Source organism: Anabrus simplex, chromosome 10, assembly GCF_040414725.1.
Source record: "Anabrus simplex isolate iqAnaSimp1 chromosome 10, ASM4041472v1, whole genome shotgun sequence".
NCBI lineage: Eukaryota > Metazoa > Arthropoda > Insecta > Orthoptera > Tettigoniidae > Anabrus > Anabrus simplex.
This window is the reverse complement of record NC_090274.1, coordinates 42401540-42426599: the sequence shown is the minus strand read 5'-3', so window position 1 is coordinate 42426599 and position 25060 is coordinate 42401540. Positions and strand designations below refer to the sequence as shown.

The 25060-nt window shown below is 38.4% G+C and overlaps 1 protein-coding gene across 2 annotated transcripts in view; it reads right to left on the bottom strand.

The window, feature by feature from the left end:
- LOC136882359 (probable RNA-binding protein 19) overlaps nt 1-25060 on the bottom strand; it is an 80451-nt gene that overhangs the window by 16364 nt on the left and 39027 nt on the right. For both annotated transcript variants that reach the window (XM_068229545.1, XM_068229546.1), the window contains 4 exons: nt 22492-22627; nt 14075-14251; nt 9565-9716; nt 4428-4630 (listed from right to left, as the gene is read on the bottom strand). In XM_068229545.1, coding sequence (XP_068085646.1) covers nt 4428-4630; nt 9565-9716; nt 14075-14251; nt 22492-22627 — 668 coding nt within the window. The remainder of the gene's footprint in view (nt 1-4427; nt 4631-9564; nt 9717-14074; nt 14252-22491; nt 22628-25060) is intronic.

Below are 25060 nucleotides of genomic sequence, written 5' to 3'. Positions count from 1 at the left end.
TTTTTTTTTTTTTTTTTTTTTTTTACAAGTTCCTTTACATCGCACCATCGCGACGATGGGACAGGAAAGGGCTAGGAGTGGGAAGGAAGCGGCCGTGGCCTTAATTAAGGTACAGCACCAGCATTTACCTGGTGTGAAAATGGGAAATCATGTAAAACCATCTTCAGGGCTGCCGACAGTGGGGTTCAAACCCACTATCTCCCGAATACTGGATACAGGCCGCACTTAAGCGACTGCAGCTATCGAGCTCAGTAAGAAACAATTCATACTGTGTCATTATATGTGACTGATGTGTGTCATTCAAATTGTATAATTGTAGATTGTACTAAAAAAAATCTTCCTCATCATAACACACACGGAGTGTGCGATGTATTGCGTCTAATTATGTGTGAACTTCATTTGAGTGGTTTGATGCTTGAGGAGGTTCTATGTGTTATTGAAGAAGAGGATACTGATGCGGAAGCCATATGCATTGAACCACCGGAATCTAGTGTATTATCTGATGAAAATTCGGCTGAGGAAGATGAAGGGGGTCTTGCAGATAACCTTACAGGACGTCAACTCCGCGCACCATCTGAAGTAGTGCTGAAGCAGCAAATTCCGCACAGGAGTAGAGAATCCACGTCCGACAATGATTCTTGGCCTGCGAAGAGAGTGAAATCATCACCTTGCCCACCAGCTATCTGGTCCACAACAGTCCACTAAAGTCCTAAAGTAACTGCTAAGAAATGAAAATATTCATCGCCATTTTACTTCTAAGTGGCTTATGTGCAAGTGCCACCACCAGAATAAGGTAGGTGCAAAATATTTATTACGATATATATTTGGGTGGTATTTTGAAGAGAAATAAATACAGCTGTTCTCACTTATTTTCTTTTTAGAGTATCTGACACCCTGAGATTCAATGGCCTACATCATTACTGTATACTGCTCTAACGCTGGCACTGTGTGGCTGCCAGATGCGAATCCTGCATCCACACAGCATGCGTGAAGTAAAGTTTTGCTGTCTGTGTAAACTACTTTTTGCCATCCAAAACTAGTTAAAAGCGGAAATAGGTGACTAAATAAAAAACTGAAGTCTATAGTGGTATTATTCCAATTTCCTAAAGATATGTCACGCCTAAGCCAACATTATTTTTTTTGAATTCCTAAAGGGATGCCACAGATGAGGATATAAACACCGTTTGTTCTTTTGTTTATTGCTGAGTAATATGTAAGATATATCCTGTAACAATATTAAGCATTAAATTTCATGGTATTCTAACGTGGTAACAATTTTTATGTTTCACTCAAAAGTTATGTCAAGCACCGTGTGATACCGTACAGTACCAGACTCTCATTTATGAACCAACCATCCTATTTTTATAAAAATGACTTCTAAATGTTCTAAGATGTAAATGCTGGGAATATTAAATAAAAGTAAAAAAATCAAAAATTGAAAACTCTGGCGTTACTGGGTTAACCCTTAGCACTCAAATTTGTTTACCTGGTCACCTACCTCTACTCTTCTTTATTTTTCGTGAAATGTATGGTTATACTATGGCTATCTTTTCTTAAGGCTAAAACAAGTTATTTACAAAACTCAAGCTGGAATAAAAGACATTACATGATTACACAAACATTGAATATGCAGAATTATCAATGTCCATGAGTGTATTCACTTGTACACTTTTTTGGTATGGTACATTTCAAAGCAATCACCTGGATGAAGGCCTGGTTTTCTTGAGCAGGTGTTACAACTTCAGATTCACTGGATACTTCCAAAGCACCACGATACTCACTTCCCGAATCAAGTTCAGAAATACAATCTTCTTCACTATAGTTAAAATCGTTTATAATCGCACTAATATCAGAACTGCTCAGACTACTCGAGTTTCGCGAGGCCATTTTGTGCCTTCCCAATGTAAACACAGCGCTTGATATATGTTCGGCAGAATGCCTGCCTAAATTCGCTAAGAATATTATTCAGAAGACCGTGGATTCTCTAAAGTCTAAGTATTGCCTGAGAATTGCGAAGTACTTCAATTCCTCCGTTATAACACATTATTCCTCGAGTAAACATTATGTCGGAACTTAGACCTGTGGAGAATTTTTTTCAAAGAAATGTTTACTGTATGATGTACAATATTAATGCAGAATATTTTATTTGTATTCCCTTTATCTACCTAAGTAACTACTAGATTGTAAATTATTACTGTTCAGTGATATTTGGTAATGTTCCGGAAATGTTGTGATGCAGACTTTCGGAACAGGGTGTGTTGGCCCCTGCCAAATCTAGAAGCATGGAAGGTTCGCCATGTTCTGGAATATTGTGGAAACATCGCAACTTGATAAAGAGTTTTGATTGGTGGATCTGGGTGGTGATGGGAAAGCTCCTGTGCTCTGATTGGTCACTCGGTAATCACACCGGGGCCAGCCTTACCTTTTTAAGAGAGTGAGGCAAGATTTCATCGCCTTTCTTTCTCTCGTCAGTCCAGTGATCAGGTGCACGTCGGCGAATCCTTGCTCCTGGTATGGGCTACCTTGGGGTAACCACTGTTGGTTTTAGTTTCACCTTAATTTACACTTAATGTACGCTTGTATTTTCACATAGGAGTTTGCCCTACTCGCCCAGACTCGTCACTCAATTTCTCAGATGCCTTGGAAAGCAAGTTAACTTTCATTTAATATGGTATTTGTATCCTGTGGTTCCTCTTAGCCTCAAAATTGCATTGTAGAAGTTGCATTATGTTAAGATATCCGTGGTTAACCTCCTGTCCTAAAAGCAAAGCTCTTGGCAAACAACATCTAATTTGTATTTTGGAAATAGTGTAACTGGATTGTTGGGATAGGTGGATTTTGTTCTGAATTTGTTTTTAATATTTACTTTGGAAAATATCCTGAATCAAGGGATCACCGTTGATTTTTTTGAAAACCTGCAACCTTCGTATCCCAATGGCCCTGGTAGGTTTCCCAGACCCGCTCCAAATTCCTTTATTATAGTCGTCACGTTGCCCAACCCGATGTTTATTTAGCCACTGGAAACCGGTTACAGGAACACTTCCGACATACAAGCTCTAAAGGTTAAAGTTTACAGTCAAAATTAACAAATTCTAAAAGATGGACAACAGACCTGCCCTTATGTATGGCTCATAAATACTGGACAAGACACAAAAAGAATGAACGCCAAATGTAAACCATAGAGATGAAAAAGCTGCTAGGGTCTGTGTGTGTGTGTGTGTGTGCGTGTAGTTTAATGTCACACTAACACATCGAAGGATTTTGGCAAGGCAAGAATGGGAGAGGGCTAGGATTGGGAAGGTAGCGGTCGATCTTAACCAATGTGCAGATTTAGCACCACCGCTTCAAAATGCCCATTTGAATTCATCCGTGAAGCGATCTGATTGGCTAAACTCAACAGCTGATAAAATGACAATGGCGTGATGTTTCAAATTTTTGATGTGTGCTGCAAGAGTTTACATATTTGGCCTTCCTCAAGTCAATTTTGGATCATTTAAATGAATGAAAATCCACAGCCTGTTCCCAGTTATTTGACTGGGTCAAGAATGGAATGAATGAATCCCCCATCTAGCGGCGAGGTTAGGAATTGTGCCGGCTGCCAAAGCCTGTCGCACTGGATCATTTAAAACTGTATTAAATTTTATTGTCGAAAATTTGTGGGACACACTGCACCACACATATCTATTTTTCTGGGACTTGCACAAGATATAAGCTTCAAAATGTTTCCAAGGACAAGGTAACAAGCGTCTAATTAAACACTGAAAATTTGATTGGTTTAAAAAAAATCGAAAGGTAACTCCTGTGCGGTTATTGGTAATTAATTTTGCTGTGCCATTTCCTGTTACTCCATTTTCATTAAGCTTGACCTCAGTAATTCTGGTTCATTTTAACATGTTTTCCTATGACCTGTATGTTATTTCTTTGGTGAAGGTGGTTGCTTCATATTTTCATCTTGTAATTTTCTCTGATGCAACTTCATTTCTTCGGGGTTTGGTTTTCTTTTTGTGTTTATGCCACCAGTAGTGTTCCTTATATCCTTTTCTAAATAAGTATTAATTATAAGTAGGTATTAACTAAATTATTATTTGGTCGAAGTTTTGGCCACAAAAGTCCTTCGATCCACAACCTCGTAGGGTTCCTTCCGCCGTCCACATTCTGCTCTTAGTTTCTGTGTATTTTGCCTGGTTTAATTTTGATTTGATGAATATTATTTTAATTATTCTAAATTTTATTTAATGATCCAAAAGTTTTCTTTAATAATTATTTTATCAATGCCCCTATGCGCTGCTACAATATTATTTCTTTCAAATTGTTTATCAATATGACAAACACTATAATATTCATATACCCAGTTCATATTGTTTGTGAACACCCTGTATAAAGAAACTGGGTGCTTTACAAAATAAACTTAACCTGTTGCGACTTACTGTAGAGTTCTATTGGAGCGCTTCAGCTCAAGGGTGTGTCCTTCCAACACCGTGTGTTGCAGAGTCTTCAATGCCTTCTCCACAGCAGCTTTCTTCTTGAACTGGATGAAGCCATACCCCATGGAGAGCAGCTCACCTGGTTTACTAGGGTCTTTCTTCAATGCGACTGTCACGTAATGAATGGGACCACACTTCTTGAAATGCTGCAAAAATACATGAAACATCTCAAATTAAAACTACTGTGGAGAGTGGGAAGTTACTGAGTCTATTGGAATTCTAAAATGCCATAACAGAGCAACTGACTTCCAATCAAATCAATACCAAGGATGTGGAGCTGGAATGGGACACTCTTCAAACTATCATCAAAGATTCAGCAGAAAAAAACAACTGGCTACGAGAAAAGGAATAGAAATGACTGATTTGATGATAATAATAAAAACATTCTGAAACTAATTAGTAAAAAAAAAAAAGGGAAGTTTACCAATCCCTTATGCATAAGACCCTTCCTCTGTAGTGAAGAAAGCACATTTCCAAGAGCTTAAAATGAAATGTCAGGTTGATATAAGACAGATGAAAAATGAATGGTGGCAGCAGAAAGCCAAGGAACTTCAGAATTTGTCCGATACCAGACACCTTCAGAATTTCTATGACAAACTAAAGGAACTTTTTGGGCCCTCTCGCTCTTCATCAGGTGCGCTGAAAGCCGCTGACAATAACACCATCCTTACAGACAGTCAAGACATATTAAGACGCTGGAAAGAACACTTCAGCCTACTTTTCAATCGAAGCTCAGTTGCTGCCGAAGACTTCCTCCAACATGTGCCACAACATCCTCTGCAACTGTGGATGGCAGTCCAACCAACCTTCCATGAATTCACCAAAGCCCTCAAAAGTATGAAACCATGAAAATCCTCTGGACCAGATAACATCCCTCTGGAACTTATTCGAAGTGGAGGACTATGAAGACCAAGAGTTTCTCCCTAATTCTTGTAATTTGGGAAACACAGAAGGTGCCTGCCAACATGAAAAATGCCACCATAGTAACCATTTTCAAGAAAGATGATCGAGGTATCTGTGGCAATTATCATGGCATTTCCCTACTATCCACAGCAAGGAAAGTTCTGGCAAGGATTTTGTTGAACCGTCTTCAGACTGTCTCTGAAATGGTACTGCCTGAGCCTCAGTGTGGGTTTCATGCCACAAGAGGTACCATTGACATGACCTTTTGTGCTAGACAAATCCAAGAGAAATGCAGAGAACAACAAATCTCGCTTCATTTAGTATTACTATCACTATCAAAGGGTTGCAGTAGTTACGTAGAAATGAAAAGGTTAGCACAGGATAGGGTGGCATGGAAGGCTGCATCAAACCAGTCTATGGACTGATGACTCAAACAACAACATCAAAGGGTAGAAAATGGTCCACCTATTCAATACCATTAGCTTGTATATTGTCTTATAAAACTGGGACTAGTTTCGACCCCATATATATTGGCTCATCTTCAGCCATGCTCCAACTGGAAGACATATGCACACATATAACCAATAATAATTTAAACACTCTGGTATGTCAAAATTTACAGTCTTAATTTAAAACATTGATGAAGTCCGAACAACATATCCAAACTTGAAACTAAATGACACATCAAAACTGCTGTGGTTGATGCCGAACTATTTCGTTGCTCCTACAGCAGCCAAATGTTCTTGAGTTGATCTGGGAGTTGGTATCCTTATCTGTGTAGACAAGCAACTTCATTCATAATATATGTTTGTCCAACAGTAATATGGGTAATGACTTTTATGTAGCTTTAAGGGGAACATTCGTAACTTGAAAAGGTATTCCTTTTTATCAGATGTAGTGATCTATTGATTATTTTGTTTCAAAGTGTATGTCCTTATGTACTTCGTAAGTTGTGGGCACCTGGTACGGATACCAACACCATGATTTGGAAAAAAAAGCCTTTGATTCTGTTCCTAGAGAAGCTAGTGGATGGTATCACGGCGCTTTGTCTGTCCTGACCGTTTTGTAGGCTTAATCCAGGCTCTTCATGATGGAATGGTTGGATGAGTTCTTCACCTGAATGAGCTATCAGAAGAATTCCCTATTAGAAATGTGCTTAAGCAAGGATGTGTGCTTGCCCCCACCCTTTCTGCCCTGTACTTGGCAGCCATGCTTCACGAGACTTCTACTATCGACCATGTAGGTGTGGAAATTAAGTTTCGGTGTGATGGCGGACTGTTCAACCAAACCAGGCTCTGTTCTCAGAGATAAACTCATAATACTTGCACAATGGAGCTTCAATATGCTGATGACAATGCAACACCTACCCATACACCTGAGGAGCTTCAAATGACCATCAACTGTTTTAAGGAAGCTTAACTTCTTGCAGAATACTTTAAAAGTCTATTAAATTGCAAAAGTTCCCAAAACCAATTAACCTTTGAGAAACCTACACCAAATCCAGACTCAGAACCTCCCACTCTAGAAGAAATCAAGCAAATAATTCAAGAATTAAAATATAATACAGCACCAGGAGAAGATGGGATAATTGCTGGAATGTTGAAAACAGGTGATGAGGAAATGGCTTACGCAATTTAAGAAATCATAGAGAACATTTGGAATACTGAGAAAATTCCAGAAGACTGGAAATGTGCACCAAGTCACCCACTCCACAAGAAAGGGGATAAATCAGATATAAACAATTACAGAGGGATTTCGTTACTATCAGTCATCTACAAAATTTTCTCTAAAGCCCTACTGAATAGATTAGAAAAACAAACCTACCACATCATTGGAGAATATCAGGCAGGGTTTCAAAAAGGAAAATCATGCCCAGAACAAGTCTTATACCTAAAAACTATTTTACAAATTCGTAAAACAAAACAAACAATAATTACCTTTGTTGATTTCAAAAAAGCTTATGATTCAATAGACCGACAGACTCTATTCAACATACCTGAGGAATTTCAAGTCAACAGAAAAACAAGGGAATTGATCAAGCAAACTCTAACAGGCACAACAACAAAAATTAAATTTTTAGGAGAAATTTCAGAGCCATTCGAAATTACAACAGGGGTCAGACAAGGCAATGGATTATCACCACTACTATTCAATCTAGTTCTGGAAAAAGTGGTTTGAGAATGGAAAAATGAAACTAAAGCGATCAATATTTGCAGATGACTTGGCAATCCTCTCCGACAACAAACAAGAAGCACTCCATTCCATAGAAAAACTTCATGAAATAGCGGCTAGAACAGGTCTGCAAATTTCAAACGAAAAGACAAAGTATATGGAAGGTACAAAATCAGAATTTTACAACCATCCTCTAATCACTAGATATGGGAAAATCTCCCAAGTAGATAAATTCAAATACCTGGGTGAAATTATACAACCAAACGGGATAAATCAGCAAGCAAAGAAAGAATTACAAAATTACAAAAAGCATACCAAATTGTCTGAAGCAGATACAACAAAAAAATCTATATCCCAAAACACAAAATTACAACACTACAACACAGTTGTCAAACCAGAAGCCCTTTATGCATCAGAAACTCGGATAATTTGTGGCAGATCAAAAAAAAACTTCGAAAAGCAAGGGAAGACAAATTCTCAGGAAAATTCTAGGACCTAAATGAGACAATGGCATTTGGATGAAAAGGAAATCACAGGAAATCTATCAAGTAACAGAAAAAATCAGACACCATTAGAAAAGGAAGATTAAAATTCTATGGTCACCTGATTAGTAGGCTAACAAAGAAAATACTAAATCTTGCAGTATCTCTAAAAAATCACAACTGGCTTACAGAAGTAAACAAAGGTCTTCAGGAAATTGGTATAAATGAAGAAATCATGCAAGACCGAAAAAAATTCAGAAATCTCATAAACAAACACAAATTTTGCCATTAACGCTTTCACGGCCTGTACTTATAGACATGATATTGTATAGGCTTTTGCCGTGTCAAGAAAATAAGGTGAAATTCTTAACGTTTCGCAGAAAACTATGCTCTGCGTCCTCAGAAGAATTCTCGACTGTCTACGAGAAAGGCTTCTTAAACAGTGACACTTTTGAATTTGGAACGTTATAATAGAAGTAGAAGTGGAAATGGTACGTTGATTCACCACCAGATGTCCCCTATGACATGGCACAGCACTAGCGTTCGAAGCGGAAGCTGACCGAACCATCACAATCAGACTAAACGGTTCACATAACGTGTTTGCGTAACATATGACAGGTGTAAGACATAGACATAAGCCTGGAATGAAACATCTGGTGACGAGGAACGTACGAATTTAGAAAACACCAAGATGAAATAACAATAGTGAAGGGTCAGGGAAGGGAACTACCTACATAAATTCTTAATGGCTGGCAACGAGGTATTACTTAATTCATTGCCGGTGTCCCTGTTGAAACTGTTAGGATTACTACGTAAGCCTTTCTTGTGGACAGTCGAGAATTCTTCTGAGGACGCAGAGCATAGTTTTCTGCAAAACGTTAAGAATTTCACCTTATTTTCTTGACACGGCACAAGCCCAAAAGCCTATATAATATCATGTCTACAAACACAAATTTGCTGATCAACCTAAAAAAAAGCTACAGGATAGACGGAAGAACGCAAAAAGCAGCACAGCAAAGAAGAGATTTTGGGTAGACAAGAAGAAACGTTGAGCTAAATAAGTTCACACGCGCTCCTTAATTGAGCATAACATTTTTTTTTTTTTAATGTTATTGGTTTACCTCCCAGTAACTACTTTTATGGTATTTGGAGACATTGAGGTGCAGGAATTTAGTCCCGCAGGAGTTCTTTTACGTGCCAGTAAATCTACCGACATGAGGCTGATGTATTTGGAACACCCAGTGACTATTACGTAAATACCATGTCACTAAGTTATATTAGCTGGGCAGTCTGTAAAAACGGCAGAGCGGTGCGCCTATTAAAAATGTCCTAGGGAGAACACTGCTCTCTCTCTCTCTCTCTCTACAATGTTACTTGGAAGTCTAATGTATGCTCAGAACTATGCTCATTTCTTGAAGGACTATCAAGTAGTGGGACCAATTCTTACAAGTCTGATAACAAATGACGGGGAAGAAGTCCACCGCAGTCAAAGAAATGAACTTAAAATTACAAACGGGTCTTACCTCTTTGATTGCATCCTCCCTTGTGTTGAAGTTGAGGTTTTTGATAAATAGTGTAGTATCTGGCTCAGGTTCCTCCTCATCTTCCTCTTCAGAAGTTTCATCAACAGCATCTTCAGATTTCTCTGGTTCTTTCTCTGCTACCTTTGTATTGTCTGTAAGACAAAAGGATATAAAATCACAAATAAAGAATAACAACAATACCCAGCATGATTTTTGCGGCAAAGCATATGATACGTGATTTTTAACTAAATAAGGTCTCCTGATTACAGAAATGTCATTGGTTCTATTGTAGTTTCCGCGTTATTTGCCATTTACTGTCTGAAAATGTGTCACATCGGCACAGTGCTGCTTTGTAATAACAGCGAATCGGCTGTTGTTAGAGTGGCCGTGGTTTGTTTAAAGGCTGTACCACTTCATAACGGAAACATTCTAGCTTCGATTCCTGTGGCACATTCCGTTTCACTAAAAGAAAATTATATCACAATGCAAACTCTTATAGATAAAATCAAGTATCATGAGCACCGGTGAGATTTGTGTAGTGACTTGAAGGTGTGTGGTATTCTGTTAGGACAACAAGCACTAAATTCTCTTGTTATTTATGTGAATGGGACAGCAGAGCTACGGACAAACACTGGTCTACACCTTCCTGGCCCAAGAGACAAGTTTTGACACTTGGTGTGAAAAATGTTACAAATGGTGCCTTAGTTGATGCACAAAAATTTATTTTGCCACCGCTACACATGAAACTGGAAATCATGAAGCAGTTCGTTAAGGCCTTGGACAAAAGTAGCCCCTGTTTCAAGTACATTGCAAGCAATTTTCCACATTTATCTGATGCAAAATTCAAGGAAGGCATTTTTAATGGACCACAAATTAGAAAACTTCTGAAAGACAGAAACTTTGAACAGGCGATGAATGCCATGGAACTTGCTGCATGGAATTCAATAAGAGACGTCATGATGAAGTTCCTAGGAAATGTAATGGATGAACAATATGAAACAATAGTGTAAACGATGTTGGATGATGTGAAAGAGTTGGGGTGTAGAATGCGTCTGAAGGTGCACTTCCTTCATTCTCATCTCTATCACTTTCCGTAAAATCTTGGGGCTGTTCGTGAAGAGATGGGAGAGAGGTTCCACCAGGACATCGAGGAAGCAGAAAGAAGATACTACGGGAGGTGGGATGAACCAATGACGGCTGACTACAGTTGGTGTTTGAAAAGAGAAGACAAACTTGATGCAGTCAAACGCTGGGCAGCCAAGCGTTCATCCCAAGGGGACATCTAGGACTGTTAAAGTTTATTTTGTTCACATTCATGAATTCATAAATGTACTGAACAAAATTTACATTGTTTGCTTGTAAATCACGTTTAATTGTCAAAATAAATTGCTTTCACTGCTTAAAAGTTGTTAGTTTATGTGTTTTTGTGTAAATCAGTATTATATTACAATAAATGCTAAATATTTCATTGTATTTTATACTCAATAATTATTCATTGTAGATAATAATTCAAGACATTATTCAACTATTTCAAAATATATAAAATAATACAAAAAATTATAAATATTTCCAAAATTATCAACATTTTTCAGTACTTTTTATATGCAATATTCAGGTCTAGCTCTTAGTTTGATATACCTATTGTGAGAAAACGTGACGTGATATGTAGAAACGGACAACGAATTCGTGTTCAGCGACCCAAAATTAGTTAAGATCACCTATCACACCTCTTGCCGCAAAAAAAAAAAAGAGTTTGAAAATGCTGGGTTGTGTAATCATATGGTCTTTGGTGTTGTGTGCAGTCATTTTGATTTGAAACCATTATGGTGATTCTATATCAATTTCAATCTTCCATTTTACTCTACTGGGTAAGCTATCGGTGCATTTTAATTAATTCTGTTGAGTAAACACCAGACATCTTTCCATTTCGACACTGTATGACATGGAGTCCTGAATGGATTCTTTTCCACACTTCAAAAACTCAAATACTTCTACCTGGATTGCACCTGTGATCTTGGGATTCAGATGCTGACACACAACCAATCAACAGAGATGTACACAATAATAAATAATCAATGAAAATAGATTGCCTGGCCTTCACAGATGACATGACACTAATCGCTGAGTCTCTGGAAACAGCAGCCATCCAAGTCAATTGCTTTGGAAATTTATGCCCAAACTGGGTTTCCAAGTGTAACTGGAGAAAATCAAGTACTTTTATCAACATTAAAGAGGCTAACAGAGAGATGTTACTAGAACAGGAAGAAATCAAGTTTGTTTGTTCGTCCAGTTTCTCTACAGGGTTGGGTATGAGGTGAAATGAATCTATCATGGCGGGTTTTTATGACCGGATGCCCTTCATAACGTCAACCTCATCAGAGGAGATATGAGATGAAATGAATGACGTGATATATGATAGTAGCGAGAGGGTGAAACCCTGTGCCAGCACATAGCCTGCTCCTCTCGAATAGCACCAAGGGGTCTGCTCGAGGCTTAACGTCTCCATCCAACGGATGAACCACCATCAACAGCGTCATATACTCTCACTCCATATGAGAGGTTTGAAATTTAATCCAGGCTCTTGGCAAGCAATCTAGCGATTAGAAATTGTATACCACCACCTTCCCTATCCTGCTGGCCAACATTCTGATGAACTTTCTTTTGGACCAATGGAACTCAAACTGGCTAACCACAGTGTCAGACAGTTTAGACTTCAATGCCTTAACAATTATGGCCACCACGTGGGCTCAACAGGGTAAAATCAAGTGAGAAGAGAAATTTAAGTACATCAGTGACTGGTCTGAACCCAACCAGTCAGAAAGAACAGTCTTCTCTGTGCGAGTTAACAGGCTAGAACCTGGCTATCAACTGACTCAAAACACCTACAAGAAGGGATGCCTATTATGAAATCTGAAGATGAAACACAACAAAACAGTCATCCACCCGGAAGCCCTGTCTGCCATAGAGTGTCTGTCATAAATAGAAAAGACTTGATTGAAAAAATACTAATACTAAAATACTAATTGCAAGTGATACTGCGGCCTGGGGAACGAACAGCAAGAAAGTACAAGAACTCAATGCACTGAACGAGAAAATTGAAAAGTATGGCATGAAGATCAGTACAGAGAAAAACAAGGCATTGAGAAAATTGGTAGTCAAAGCCTTGATATTGTGGACAGTTTCAAATACCTAGGTAGTGAATTAATGCAGAATACAAGGCTGGGCATAGAGAATTAGCAAGAAGGTGCAACAGGGCAATGCAATCTACCAGAGTGTAGGAAACATTGTCTGAAATAAGGAAGTGTAAAGAGATAATGAATGTACAAAATGTACAGTATTATACACGCATATTGGCCTATGCGGCTGAGACCTGGACTACGACAAGTAGGGAGGAGGTCCAGATAATCAAGTTTATACTGTACTTGATTAATCCCATGTTTGTTACTTTCCATTACTTACATTTAGGTTTTCAACGATGAAAAATGGTTAGGACTGGGAAGGTAGCAACCTTAACCGAGGTTTGAAATCATGAAACCACAGAAAAACATCTTCAGGACTGTCAACAGTGGCTTTCACACCTACTAAATGCAAACTTACAACTACATGATTCATACTGTATAATAGCCAAATTGTTTGCTAATAGATGGTCCGACTTCTTGTCAACAACTTTTGGCATGAAAAGGAAAGAATCACAAAGAACAGTAAATTATGTTTTCAGCTAATCAAAACTATATAATATTTATTTAAGCATACGTCTTTCGCCTTGTTTAAAGGCTTCCTCAGTGCGTAATTCTTTTGATCAACAACTTGCACATTAACACATTGTAGTTAATAATAACATTATTGTTTTTACATCCCACTAACTACTTTTACGGTTTTCAGAGACGCCGAGGTGCCAAAATTTAGACCCACAGGTCTTCTTTTACGTGCCAGTAAATCCACCAACACAAATATTTGAGCACCTTCAAATACCAGCAGAGTGGGCCAGCATCGAACCTGCCAAGTTGGGGTCAGAAGGGCAGAGCCTCAACTCTCTGAGCCACTCAGCCCGGCCACTGTAGTTCAATCATTTATTTATTTATTTAAAAATCACTGTACGTTCTAATTAAAATATGCAATTTCAGACTGGGAAACTAAAGGACAACATAAAGCATGTTGATTTTTTTTGTTTAATTTTTATTTTGGTTTATAACTTTTAATTAGAATAGCTTCTCACAGTAAATTTAGGATTTTTAATACTATAGTAGTGCTTGGCTGCAAGAGTATTAATTCTTATATATCAAATTAATTAATCGATATGTTCGAACAAGGCTTTGTTTTTCTAATAAAGAAACGATCAGTGAGGAAAATTGAAGGATCTTGGGCAGAAATGAAGAACATGGCTACTAGCAGAGATAGATGGAGATCATTCTTGGAGGTTCTACGTTTTGGACAAAGTACAAGAAATTAAGTCAGTCAGGTTTCCCACTTGAGTAAGTCTGAAGCAAATTTGAGCTGTGTAATATCTTACCATCCTCTTCATTCCCCTTCTTTTTGGCATTATTCTTCTTTGGTTCCTTTGTTACACTGGATGTGAATGTATCAGAAGGTGCCCACTCCAAGTACAGAGGTAAGTTCTTGAATTTGGTATAAGCCAGTTTCGTAAAAGCATTTCTTGCTTCCGAAGGCTCCAGAAATTCAATGATTGCTGAAACAGATTCACAAATTTATTAGCGCTAGCATTTTCAAAATCAATGTAGTGTTTTTCCAAACACTTCCACTCACTTATGAAATACCTAAAATTAACTAGAGTATTTGAAAGATAAGTGCATTTATTTGGCAAAAGTAAATGATGTGCTCTCGAGTAACTATAACGTAAAAATAATTTTATGATTTGAAATAAATTTTTTGAAGATAAAGGATCAGAAAGTAAGCTTATCGCAGATAACACAACTGCTTCAAAATCTGCCATTACACACACTGCTGGCCAAAAGTTTCCAGACAAAACATATGGTACCTACACGAATATGTTTAATGACTGTTTAATAACAGAATATATAACTGTAACCAAGTTTCGAAGGTTTTTGGGCAACGGTGACGAGTTTATGTTCGATGTTCAGCATCGGAAAAAATGCATCCTTCTATATAACACCTGCAGTGAAACACAGAGGGGCTCTGTGATGGTTTGGGGCTGTTTCACGTTCAGTGGAGTTGGCAGACTGCACCAAATTCAAGGAACACAAACGTCTCGCTGTTACCTGAATTATCTGCAAAACAAACAAAACTCTGGGGAACTGTTTTTAATGGAATGATCCCCCACCAATCTCCAGATTTAAATCCAATTGAGCTGCTGGGCGATGAATCAGATCGGCAAGTCCGATAAGAGTGTCCTCCTTCATCGGAAAAGCTGTGGGACATCGTGCAGAATGCCTGGCAAAGTATACCTTCATCAGTGTTAGAAAAACCTGTTTTGAGAATGCTGAGAATAGTTGAAAGTGTACTTGCAGCAAAGCAGGGTTTCTTTGATGAGAAGAGAGTATGATGTACTCTGGTGATCTGTGGGTGGAAATGTGTACATATTGTCTATTTCTTGCTCGGAGGTAATGTAATAACGTAGTTTTATTGTAAAATATTAGTTTTTAGAATATATATTTGTCAATTCCTTGCATAGGTATGTTGTTTTCTTTTAATCTCAGTCCATTCTTTAACATTTCAATGCTTGTCCGGAAACTTTTGGCCAGCAGTGTTTATGCAACACCACTTTTACCAGCCTATACAAAGCACTTCATCTACCAGCTTCTTTTTTTTTTTTTTTTTGCTATGGGCTTTACGTCGCACCGACACAGATAGGTCTTATGGCGACGATGGGATAGGAAAGGCCTAGGAGTTGGAAGGAAGCGGCCGTGGCCTTAATTAAGGTACAGCCCCAGCATTTGCCTGGTGTGAAAATGGGAAACCATGGAAAACCATCTTCAGGGCTGCCGATAGTGGGATTCGAACCTACTATCTCCCGGATGCAAGCTCACAGCCTCTACGCGCACGGCCAACAGAACTCTGCCAAGCTTTCAGCACTCCAAAATATCTAGCAGTTACTCCTGACAAAGCCCTTACATTCAAGAAACACTGGACGAACTGTGAGTTGAAAGTCTTCACGAGAGAAAATTGGTTGAATCACAATGGGGTAGTAAACAACAACAAACAGGTCGAACTTCAGCACTGGCACTCTTATTTTGCAGCAGCCCAGTTCGGTACAACTGGATGCTTTTAGGCATCACCTGACCAAGTGCCAAAAGTAGATTCTGAAATAATTACACAAACACAAAATCCTGCGAGTTAATTCCTCCTTCCTATGAAATGTAAAGTATTATACAGGGTCTTTATTTATGCTTGGCAAGGACTTTCTCGCTCGACCTTGGCCGCCGATGACAGGCCGCTACCGGCCGCTGGCGCGCATGGTTTCCGGCACTTCCTGCAGTTGCTGAGAGCTGAGCTCCGAGAAGGTAGGATGTTCAATGAAGCTACTGCGTACTGTATGTCGTATTGTATAGTGTTTTATTGTGATTGTGTATAGTGCTGTAATGTATGTGAAATATTCGTTACGTGAACGTGGATATCTGCACAATACAGTGGAAGTCCGTTATAGTGAGAATTCATAACGTCGAAAAATTTACTCGCTATAACGGATTGTCGTTATATCCGATTTTGTAGAAAAGTCTGAAAACCCCCTATGCATATAAAAATCGGTATGAAACGGCAATCATTTTGTTCAAAACTTGCGTTTCTGCAGATGATATCCACACTACGGCTTACTTGTTTGTTATTTTTCGAAATCTGATACTATGTGAAAGTGTATGTTTAATGATATTCTGAAAAAAATATAGTACCGTATTTCTCTGAATCCAAGATGAACCCCACTTTTTCCTTCAAAAAATTTAAATCAGGCTCAAAAAGTACTTTGTAAAATCATGTGAATGCCTTTGCTGTACAGTAGGACTTCGCATTTTCAGACGCCGAACACTGACTTTCGTCATGCCTGGTTTTTTTTCTTTTGCGGCTGCACAATTATTCTTTATTTCCTCGCGTTTAAGGACCATTAACTTAAAATTGGCATCATAACATCGACTAGAACCCGTTGAAAATTCGCCGGCTTTACCTATTCCATGCGTCTCTACATTACAACGATCCATCAGGAAATTATTCTTGCTGTCTATAAAACTGTTACTTTTACTCAGCGTCAGATATAACCGGCTACCGCTACACGCATGTCTCGCTTGCCGGGTTCGGCCAAATTCATCGGCTAGCATTGTATAGGCCTAATCGCGGATGTTGAAAGCCATTCCGCCCTTGCGTTTTTCATGCATATACCTCACTATTTCATCTTCGACTTCTTTAAAGCGTCCTTGTTGCGTACCACTGAATGCATTTTTTGTACAGTACAAATTCTTTTAGCACTTTGTCTTCACGCTAACGCCAAATATTGGCTTTAGTTAGGCCTATGTCGTATTTTCTTGCGGCTGCACAATTATTCTACATTTACGAGTGTTTAATAACCATTAACTTAAAATTGGCATCATAACATCGACTAGAACCCGTAGAAAATTTGCCGGCAATAACTTTTCCACGTATCTTTACAATACGACTATCCATCACAAAAATATTCCTGCTGTCTATAAGACTTAATTTTACTAAGCGTCAAGTACAATAGACGCGTTATAAGTCTGCCACTGAGTAGCCATGGCCTTTCTAAGGATTCGAAGGCTCGCATGTTTTGATGTCATTCTGCAGATATGAGAAACGTTTCTGTAGAGGCTAATAGAACGCCATACTCTCTTCACTATTTCCTGAGATCCAGTGACGTTACACACAGGCACTGTACAACGGGTTGTCGCGGCTAGCGATGTAGGCTATAGTAAAGAGGCGGTCGTTTAATGTCAACGAGTTTTGTGCGCGTGTGAAAAGAAATAGCGTAGTTACCGCGGTAGTTGCCAGTGGTATCCATTAACTTACTGTTAGGCCACGAATGCAAGGCAACCCTTGAGTTTTTGCATGAGATTCTAAGAAAAAAAAAGTCTTGGATACGGAGAAATACGGTATCAGTCCAGAGGTTTCTGTGTCAAACACTTCAGTTCTCTTCTTCAAACGGCATCACCTAACCTAACCGTATATGTATCATGAAAACATATTTCAAACGCATGTAGAAAAATAACCTCCTCGCGAAAAATTTACATTTAAATAGCCTTTCAGAAATTTAATTAGACGCGAGAAGATGTGAAATACCCTCTGAAATCAGTGATATACTCTGCCATATCTTGATTGTATCACATTCTTACTTAATTTCCGTATATACCCGGTAACATTAAAATCAAGATATCGTTTAATTCAATTCTTTTAACAAGTTAACAACTGCTATCGGCCACGTTATTTATGCATTTATTACGAAACATGTTATCCTCTTTTATTTCGAATTTTCTTTAGAGAACAGCAGTCGACGGGTATTACTAATCAACTCCAACATCGCCTTTGAATGTCGACGAGAGAGCTCGCAAACGCACGAAGTGAGAAAACTATACCGTACGGTACCGAAGAAGGTCGATCGCATTTTGTTGCAAACGTTACAGTTTTCTTATCCAAACAGCATCACCTATCCTAACTTAACCATAGCATACGTATGATGAAAACACACTTAAAGCACCAGTAGAGAAATGATAACCTTCTCGCTATACATTTTCATATTAGCCTTTCCAAAATTTAACCACACGCGAGAAAATATAAACCAACCTCCGAAATCAAAATTAAGCACTCTGCCATATCTCGAGGTGTATCCCATTCTTACTTAATTGCAGTATCTAGCCTCAAAATTAAGAGCGCTCGTTTAGTCCGCCTTAATTTTTAACGAGTTAGCAACCGTTTATTTACGCATTTATTATGAAAATATGTTTCTCTTTCATTTCGAATTTTCTTTACGAACAGCAGTCGACAGGTATTACTAACCGACTCCGACATCGTCTACGAATGTCGACGAGAGAACTCGCAGTGCACATAGCGAGGAAACGATGCCGAAGGTAATCAATCGCATGCAATATCAACGCTGGGATGCATAAATATTGATAACGGGAAAAATGGCGCGCGCTTAATTGCTTGTAATTACGGATGCGTCAGTGATAGGGCTCTTGCTGTAACCGAAGGACGATACACAGTTTAATATAGGAATTTTGAAGGGACCGAAAAAAATCGTTGCTATATCGGAGTTCTCGTTATATGCCGTACCCGCGATAGCGGACTTCTACTGTACTTACATTAAGTGCAGAAGATCGTGCACTAGGACAAGAAAAAAGTTTCAAGCAAAATTTCCAGGGAGACCCATTCCTATCAATCGGACAATAAAACAACTGGCCAAGAGATTCAAATGTACAGGTTCAGTAAACAATAAAAATAGGCATAAAGGTCGTTATCTCCTTACTGAAGCATGTTTGGTACGAGGATCATAAGTAAAAAAGTTGGAATTCAAGAGGACAAATTGGGGCAAATATTCGTTTATAGGAAGGGGAGTTAGGGATTGGAATAACATACCAAGGGAGATGTTCAATAAATTTCCAATTTCTTTGCAATCATTTAAGAAAAGGCAAGGAAAACAATGGATAGGGAATCTGCCACCTGGGCGACTGCCCTAAATGCAGATCAGTAGTGACTGAATTGAAATAGCCCAGATTTAATGGCATGTGATTTTTATTTGTGCGGAATGTTAAAAAATGTAGTTTATGGGAACAACCCTCACACGCTAGATGAACTTAAAGACAATATAAGAGCTGCAATTGCATCCATCAGTGCTGAAGAACTTGGGAGAGAAACTGAAAACTTCATTAGGGGATGCCGATTATGTTTGGGAGCGCATGGGGAACATTTTCAGCATAAACTGTAAAAATGGTGAGTAAAATGCATGATAAATGCATGATAATAATTTTGAGCATAAACTGTAAACTTGGTGAATAAAATGCATGATAATGATTTTGAGCACCGTATTCTGCCGTACATACGCACGCGCGGTAGCCGGCAACTGAACCGTCACTGGCGGCCAAGGTCGAGTGAGAAAGTCCTTGCCAAGCCTAAATAAAGGCCCTGTGTATCCAAATGAAAATGAAAACATACATTTTCTTGTTAATCTATCAAAATTTGTGATAATTCAAATACAAAGATGTACAATATTATAGGGAAGGATCCACCTTTCAATACTCCGTAGTAAGTTGAACTGTAAGTAGTTACTATGGAGTATTGAAAGGTGGATCCTTCCCTATAATATTGTACATTTTCTTATTTCTCTATTCAATACGGAACAATCATGAAGTTTTTAACTTTAAATTCAAATACAGTTGAAACTGATTATAATGACTCCGAACAGACTGCCAATTACCGGTCGTTATGGGCGATAGTCGCAAAAAAACTTTTTTTTGTTGTTGTTGCTGAAAACGTCATATCTTAGGCTGCACACTTACATGGTTAACCTCCTAACCGGGCGTGACAGGTTAATTTGTCTACCAATAGATGTTACTCAATCGGGTAATGACAAATTAACTCATCTAGAGCCTTCGAAAATTGTTATGTGCTGGACGGGACGTGTTATCTTGTCTCTTGTTGTTGAGTGTAGTTCTATGATCGCTTTATAGATGTCAGTAGGTTACAGATTTTCTGCGTCACAGTGCACGCCAACATTTCATTTCATTTTCTTCTGCACATAATGGCTAAGCGTGCTCGTTTGGATGATGAAACTATTCTTCATCTCAATGATTCAGATGACGAATTAGATGACAACTCTTTGGATAGCAACGATTGGATAAGTGTTGAAAGTGACAATGAAATTGCTTCTGAACTTGAAGAAAAGGGAGAAGCTTGCCCACAACAAGTGATACAGCCACTTCACACTGGCATAGTCTGTACTCCTTTCACATTTGTATCGGTTAGTAAAATCAATATTGAAGCAATTGCAAGAAGTAGAATCAAATATTGAATTATGGTTTGAATTACCAAATGCAAATCAAAAGAAACCACTTTTCCCTTTGTGAAAATCAAATTATCCTAAACATGTCTCTCGGGCATGATTTCAGGTTGTTAGGTAACCCTGTATGACCATTGATCCATACCTTACATAACAGCTTGCAGAGTTACACTTCAGTCACATCTTTTGGATAACTAGTCTTCCGTGAAGGCATGCACGCGTAATGTGCGGGAGGAGTCCCTTCGTCATTCACAGAAGCATAATGGGCAAGATGAATTAACTCGTTTTCAGTCAAAATATATTCCCCACTATGAATGTTCGTTCCTCAGTGGAAACTTCCCGTTTAAGAAGTTAATTAACGTAACAAAGTTAAGACTTCAAAAAGCATAAGTGAAATAAATACTGCATTGTAAATACTTGGAGGAAAAATGTTTACACAGTATGTACAGCAATAATATGACAAAAAAATAAAAAATAATAAGTGAGGAAAGAAGTACCAACAATGTAAACTGATCAAAAATGTTGCACACAGTCTTGGCTGATCAATGAGATGTCCTTTCAAATTGCAGACATCGTTGAGGGTGATGCACTCAATTCCTTGGTGATGACGTTTGTTTCCCCATTTTGTACTAACTATATTATTTGTGACTTTTCTCTAATATTAAATAAACACTTCCCCTTTCTTTTGTGCCATCTTCACAGCAATGCTTGCCTTAACACTGGACGTTGTAGTTGATACATTTCTCCAAAAAATACGATTAAAATATGCCGTTTTATACGATGCTAAAATAGGTGATCTTGCAATAAATGGTTTCGACTGTATATTGCCATAATATGAGATAATGGCCTTCGGTCATTTGATGCTTTATTGCGATTCCTTAGTTTTTAGTTTTGCGTAATTTAAAAACCAACAGCACTGTCATTTAGTGGTTTGACTTGAGTTTAAAAAGTCCAGTGCAGTGTAAAATATGATGCTTTTTAACAAATTTTATTGCTCACGTAAGTACAGAATTGTATTCTGTCAAATACCACAGTGAGTGTTTTGATCATATTCGTCTACAGAGAACTTTCACGAATGTCAGCTATTTTCATGTGTAACTCAGTCTCAGATAAGCCTCCGTGACTCAGGTGGCAGCGTGCTGGCCTCTCACTGCTGGATTCCGGGGTTCAAATCCTGGTCACTCCATGTGAGATTTGTGCTGAACAAAGCGGAGGCGGGACAGGTTTATCTTCAGATACTCTGGTTTTCCGTGTCATCTTTAATTACAGCAACACTCTCCAATATCATTTAATTTCATCTGTCAGTCATTAATCATTGCCCCAGAGGAGTTAGACAGGCTTTGGCAGCTGACGTAATTCCTATCCTTGCCGCTAGATGGGGGCTTCATTCATTCCATTCCTGACCTGGTCGAATGAATGGAAACAGGCTGTGGATTTTCATTTCATTTTCATTCAATTCAGACTCAGAAATGGTGGATAGTAACTTGATGCAAAACTTTAATTTAATACCTGAGGGGATGTGTATTGATGCATTTAACTGCCCGAGTGAATCGAATCGCAGCAACAGCGAGCTTACGGCACACGTTTCAGCTGACTCACAGCAGAAAGTGCTCAGTGGTGCACTCACGGATCGGTGAGACACAACACACATGCGGTTGGTTATATCGGAACAATGGACACTGGAAAAAGAGTGAGGCACGTTAAACATTTATCTGAGGTCCGCAAGCGTGGTTCCTGAAGATCATGATGGAATTCCTGAGAATTAAGCCCAAAGTTATTGTACAGAACAATACGCAACACGACCTAATAGGTTGAAAGTCGATTTCAATTACAATGCGGTCGTGAAAATTCAATATACATCAGCTCCCAAGATGTTGATTGCGTAGGGGCTTCCACATGTTTTAATCTGGCACTGCTTATGGACCCTGTATGTATGAGACCGTAATGAAATCACTTACCAGTTACACCACTTGGAGGCATAACAACTCGTCCTATTTCCCCGTGCTTCATGAAAAGCTGCTGGATTTCACCGACAGTTGTTTTAGCTGGTAGGTTCTTAGCCAGGATGATTGTTTTTGATCCCTCTTTAGGAGCCTGTAACGATAAACATTTTAGTTTACATACAATACAATCAACCCCATTGCCCCAATTATTGTGTCTTTCCACTTTGTGCCAATCCCCCTCTTTCAAACTTGGCAGAGGTAGTGAGAAGGGTGAGTAGTGATTTTGAGAATGAAGAGGAAATCCATCTAACTAGTGGAGACGTGGTGTCAGGCAACTGAGGAGTTTGGTATGAAACTCAGCATACCTAAGAGTAAGATACAGTTGGACCTCTCTTCTTCAGTTCCGTGGGAAAATGTCTGTTACTAGAGATGTCCGCTAAAACAAGGTTGGGAAAAATAATCAAACATTTTAACGGCAAAGAACATCCACCTTAATAATTTCTAACTAAATATTTGCCTGCGAGATATTACCGTATAAGCGATTTTACAGTCCTTACATTTATTATAGTTTTGGGAAGGACCGTATTTACTTGTGTATTAGACCCCTTTTTCCCCCTACTTTTACAGCCAAAAAAAAAAAAAGTAAAGGGGGGTCCAATATGTGATAACCTCAAATTCTGTGCAGTGAATACATGACTTCTAGGCTATAAAGAGCTATAAATTGTACATGTAAACATTCTACACTATTCTTTAACAAACTTATGAATGTATTTGAGTTATACTGGCTATTTTCGCCGGAAGGCAGTACTTCTAAATGTAAACAGACAATAAATGGAGATCATGACTTTTAGGCCTACATATAAAATAAATATAGTCAGTTTTAATAATAATGTTATTTGCTTTACGTCCCACTAACTACTTTTTAAGGTCTTCGGAGACGCCAAGGTGTCGGAATTTAGTCCCGCAGGAGTTCTTTTACGTGCCAGTAAATCTACCGACACGGGGCTGTCGTATTTGAGCACCTTCAAATACCACCGGACTGAGCCAGGATCGAACCTGCCAAGTTGGGGTTAGAAGGCCAGCGCCTTAACCGTCTGAGCCACTCAGCCCGGCTACAGTCAGTTTTAGTTACTCATATCATGTCATTCATTTCATCTCATTAATTCCTCTGACAAGGTTGATGTCAGAAAAGGCATGCGGTCGCAAAAACTCGCTACGAAGATTCGTCTCACTTCATACTCGACCCCCTAGAGAAAACGGATAAGAGTATCATATTATGTAATATTGATACAAAATAACTTAATGGCCAGTAATTTGTATCTGTCAGCTGAGCAGTAGGTCTACCACACAGTAAACCTGAGTAAACCTGATCACAGCTTTAATTTAAATTATCGTCTTGCGCCGCCAACTTCCCTGTTATTACATGTGATAAATATCATTTTTGATCCGTACTGATGATATTTGATTGGAATAATAGCAATAAGTTCATTTATTAATTTGACCACCTAATCAATACAATAAGTCTTGTCTTAGTTGATTTACATTGGCATGTTAACTAAAATGGTACATGTTTCGCCTTGTATTTAGGCATCATCAGCCATTATTTTGACCTTAAAATAGAATCAGGCACCTGATTTACATATACATGAAATAATTATTTTTTTTAAACCCTTGGAGAGACTTGAACTAAAATTAACATATGGTAAAAGACTTGTAATTAAGTTGGTTTTAAAGATATTACAATGAGTGAAGAAATATACAATTGGTGAAAATATTAGTGATATTGAGATTAGAAGGCTTCTATTATAATTAAAATGAACAAAGCAACAGTCTGTTATGAACAAGTGATAAGATTGCTATAAAAATTATGTTGGCCGACCAGCGGTTACAACGAAAATGACGATAAAAATAGTACCGTATTTCATGGCATAATCGTCGCACTTTTTATACCAAAATTTTCGAAAAAAATTGTAGGGTGCGACCATTATACGATGAATATTTAATACCAGTATTTGTATTACTCAAAAAATGTATTTATAACTAAATTGTATTTAATACAAATTTAAGATGCACGTAATACTCGCGTTTATACATCAAAATAATTAAAATAGTCTAAAACAAAATTCATAATTTTTCGCAACAATTCGGCGAACGTTTTTCCAACCTGAAAATAAAAATGAACGTATTAAGTTAATTTGTCATTAATTTGAGTATTAAAGTTAAAATATTACACTTGCAAAAAATTATCGCTTTGTTGTGAAATGCGGACTTACCGGTACGCAATTTATTCCAAATCTTCGGTGTCGCTATCGCAGGTTTCGCTATCTGATGCGCCGTCCTCGCCTCTGTTAATACCAGTATCAGATTCTTCGTCTCCCTGCCACACTGCGTCATCTTCGGAACCGTCTAGTGCATTCGAAATACCAGTCCTTTTGAAGCTCTTGGAGACTAGTTCAGGTGGTATAAGATCCCAACTCTTCTTCACCCACGAGCATAACAAGTCCAAGGGTGGACGCCTGATATTTCCGGCGGGCGTCAATTGCTGATCGCCGCTCATCATCCACTCGTTGTAAAATCGACGTAA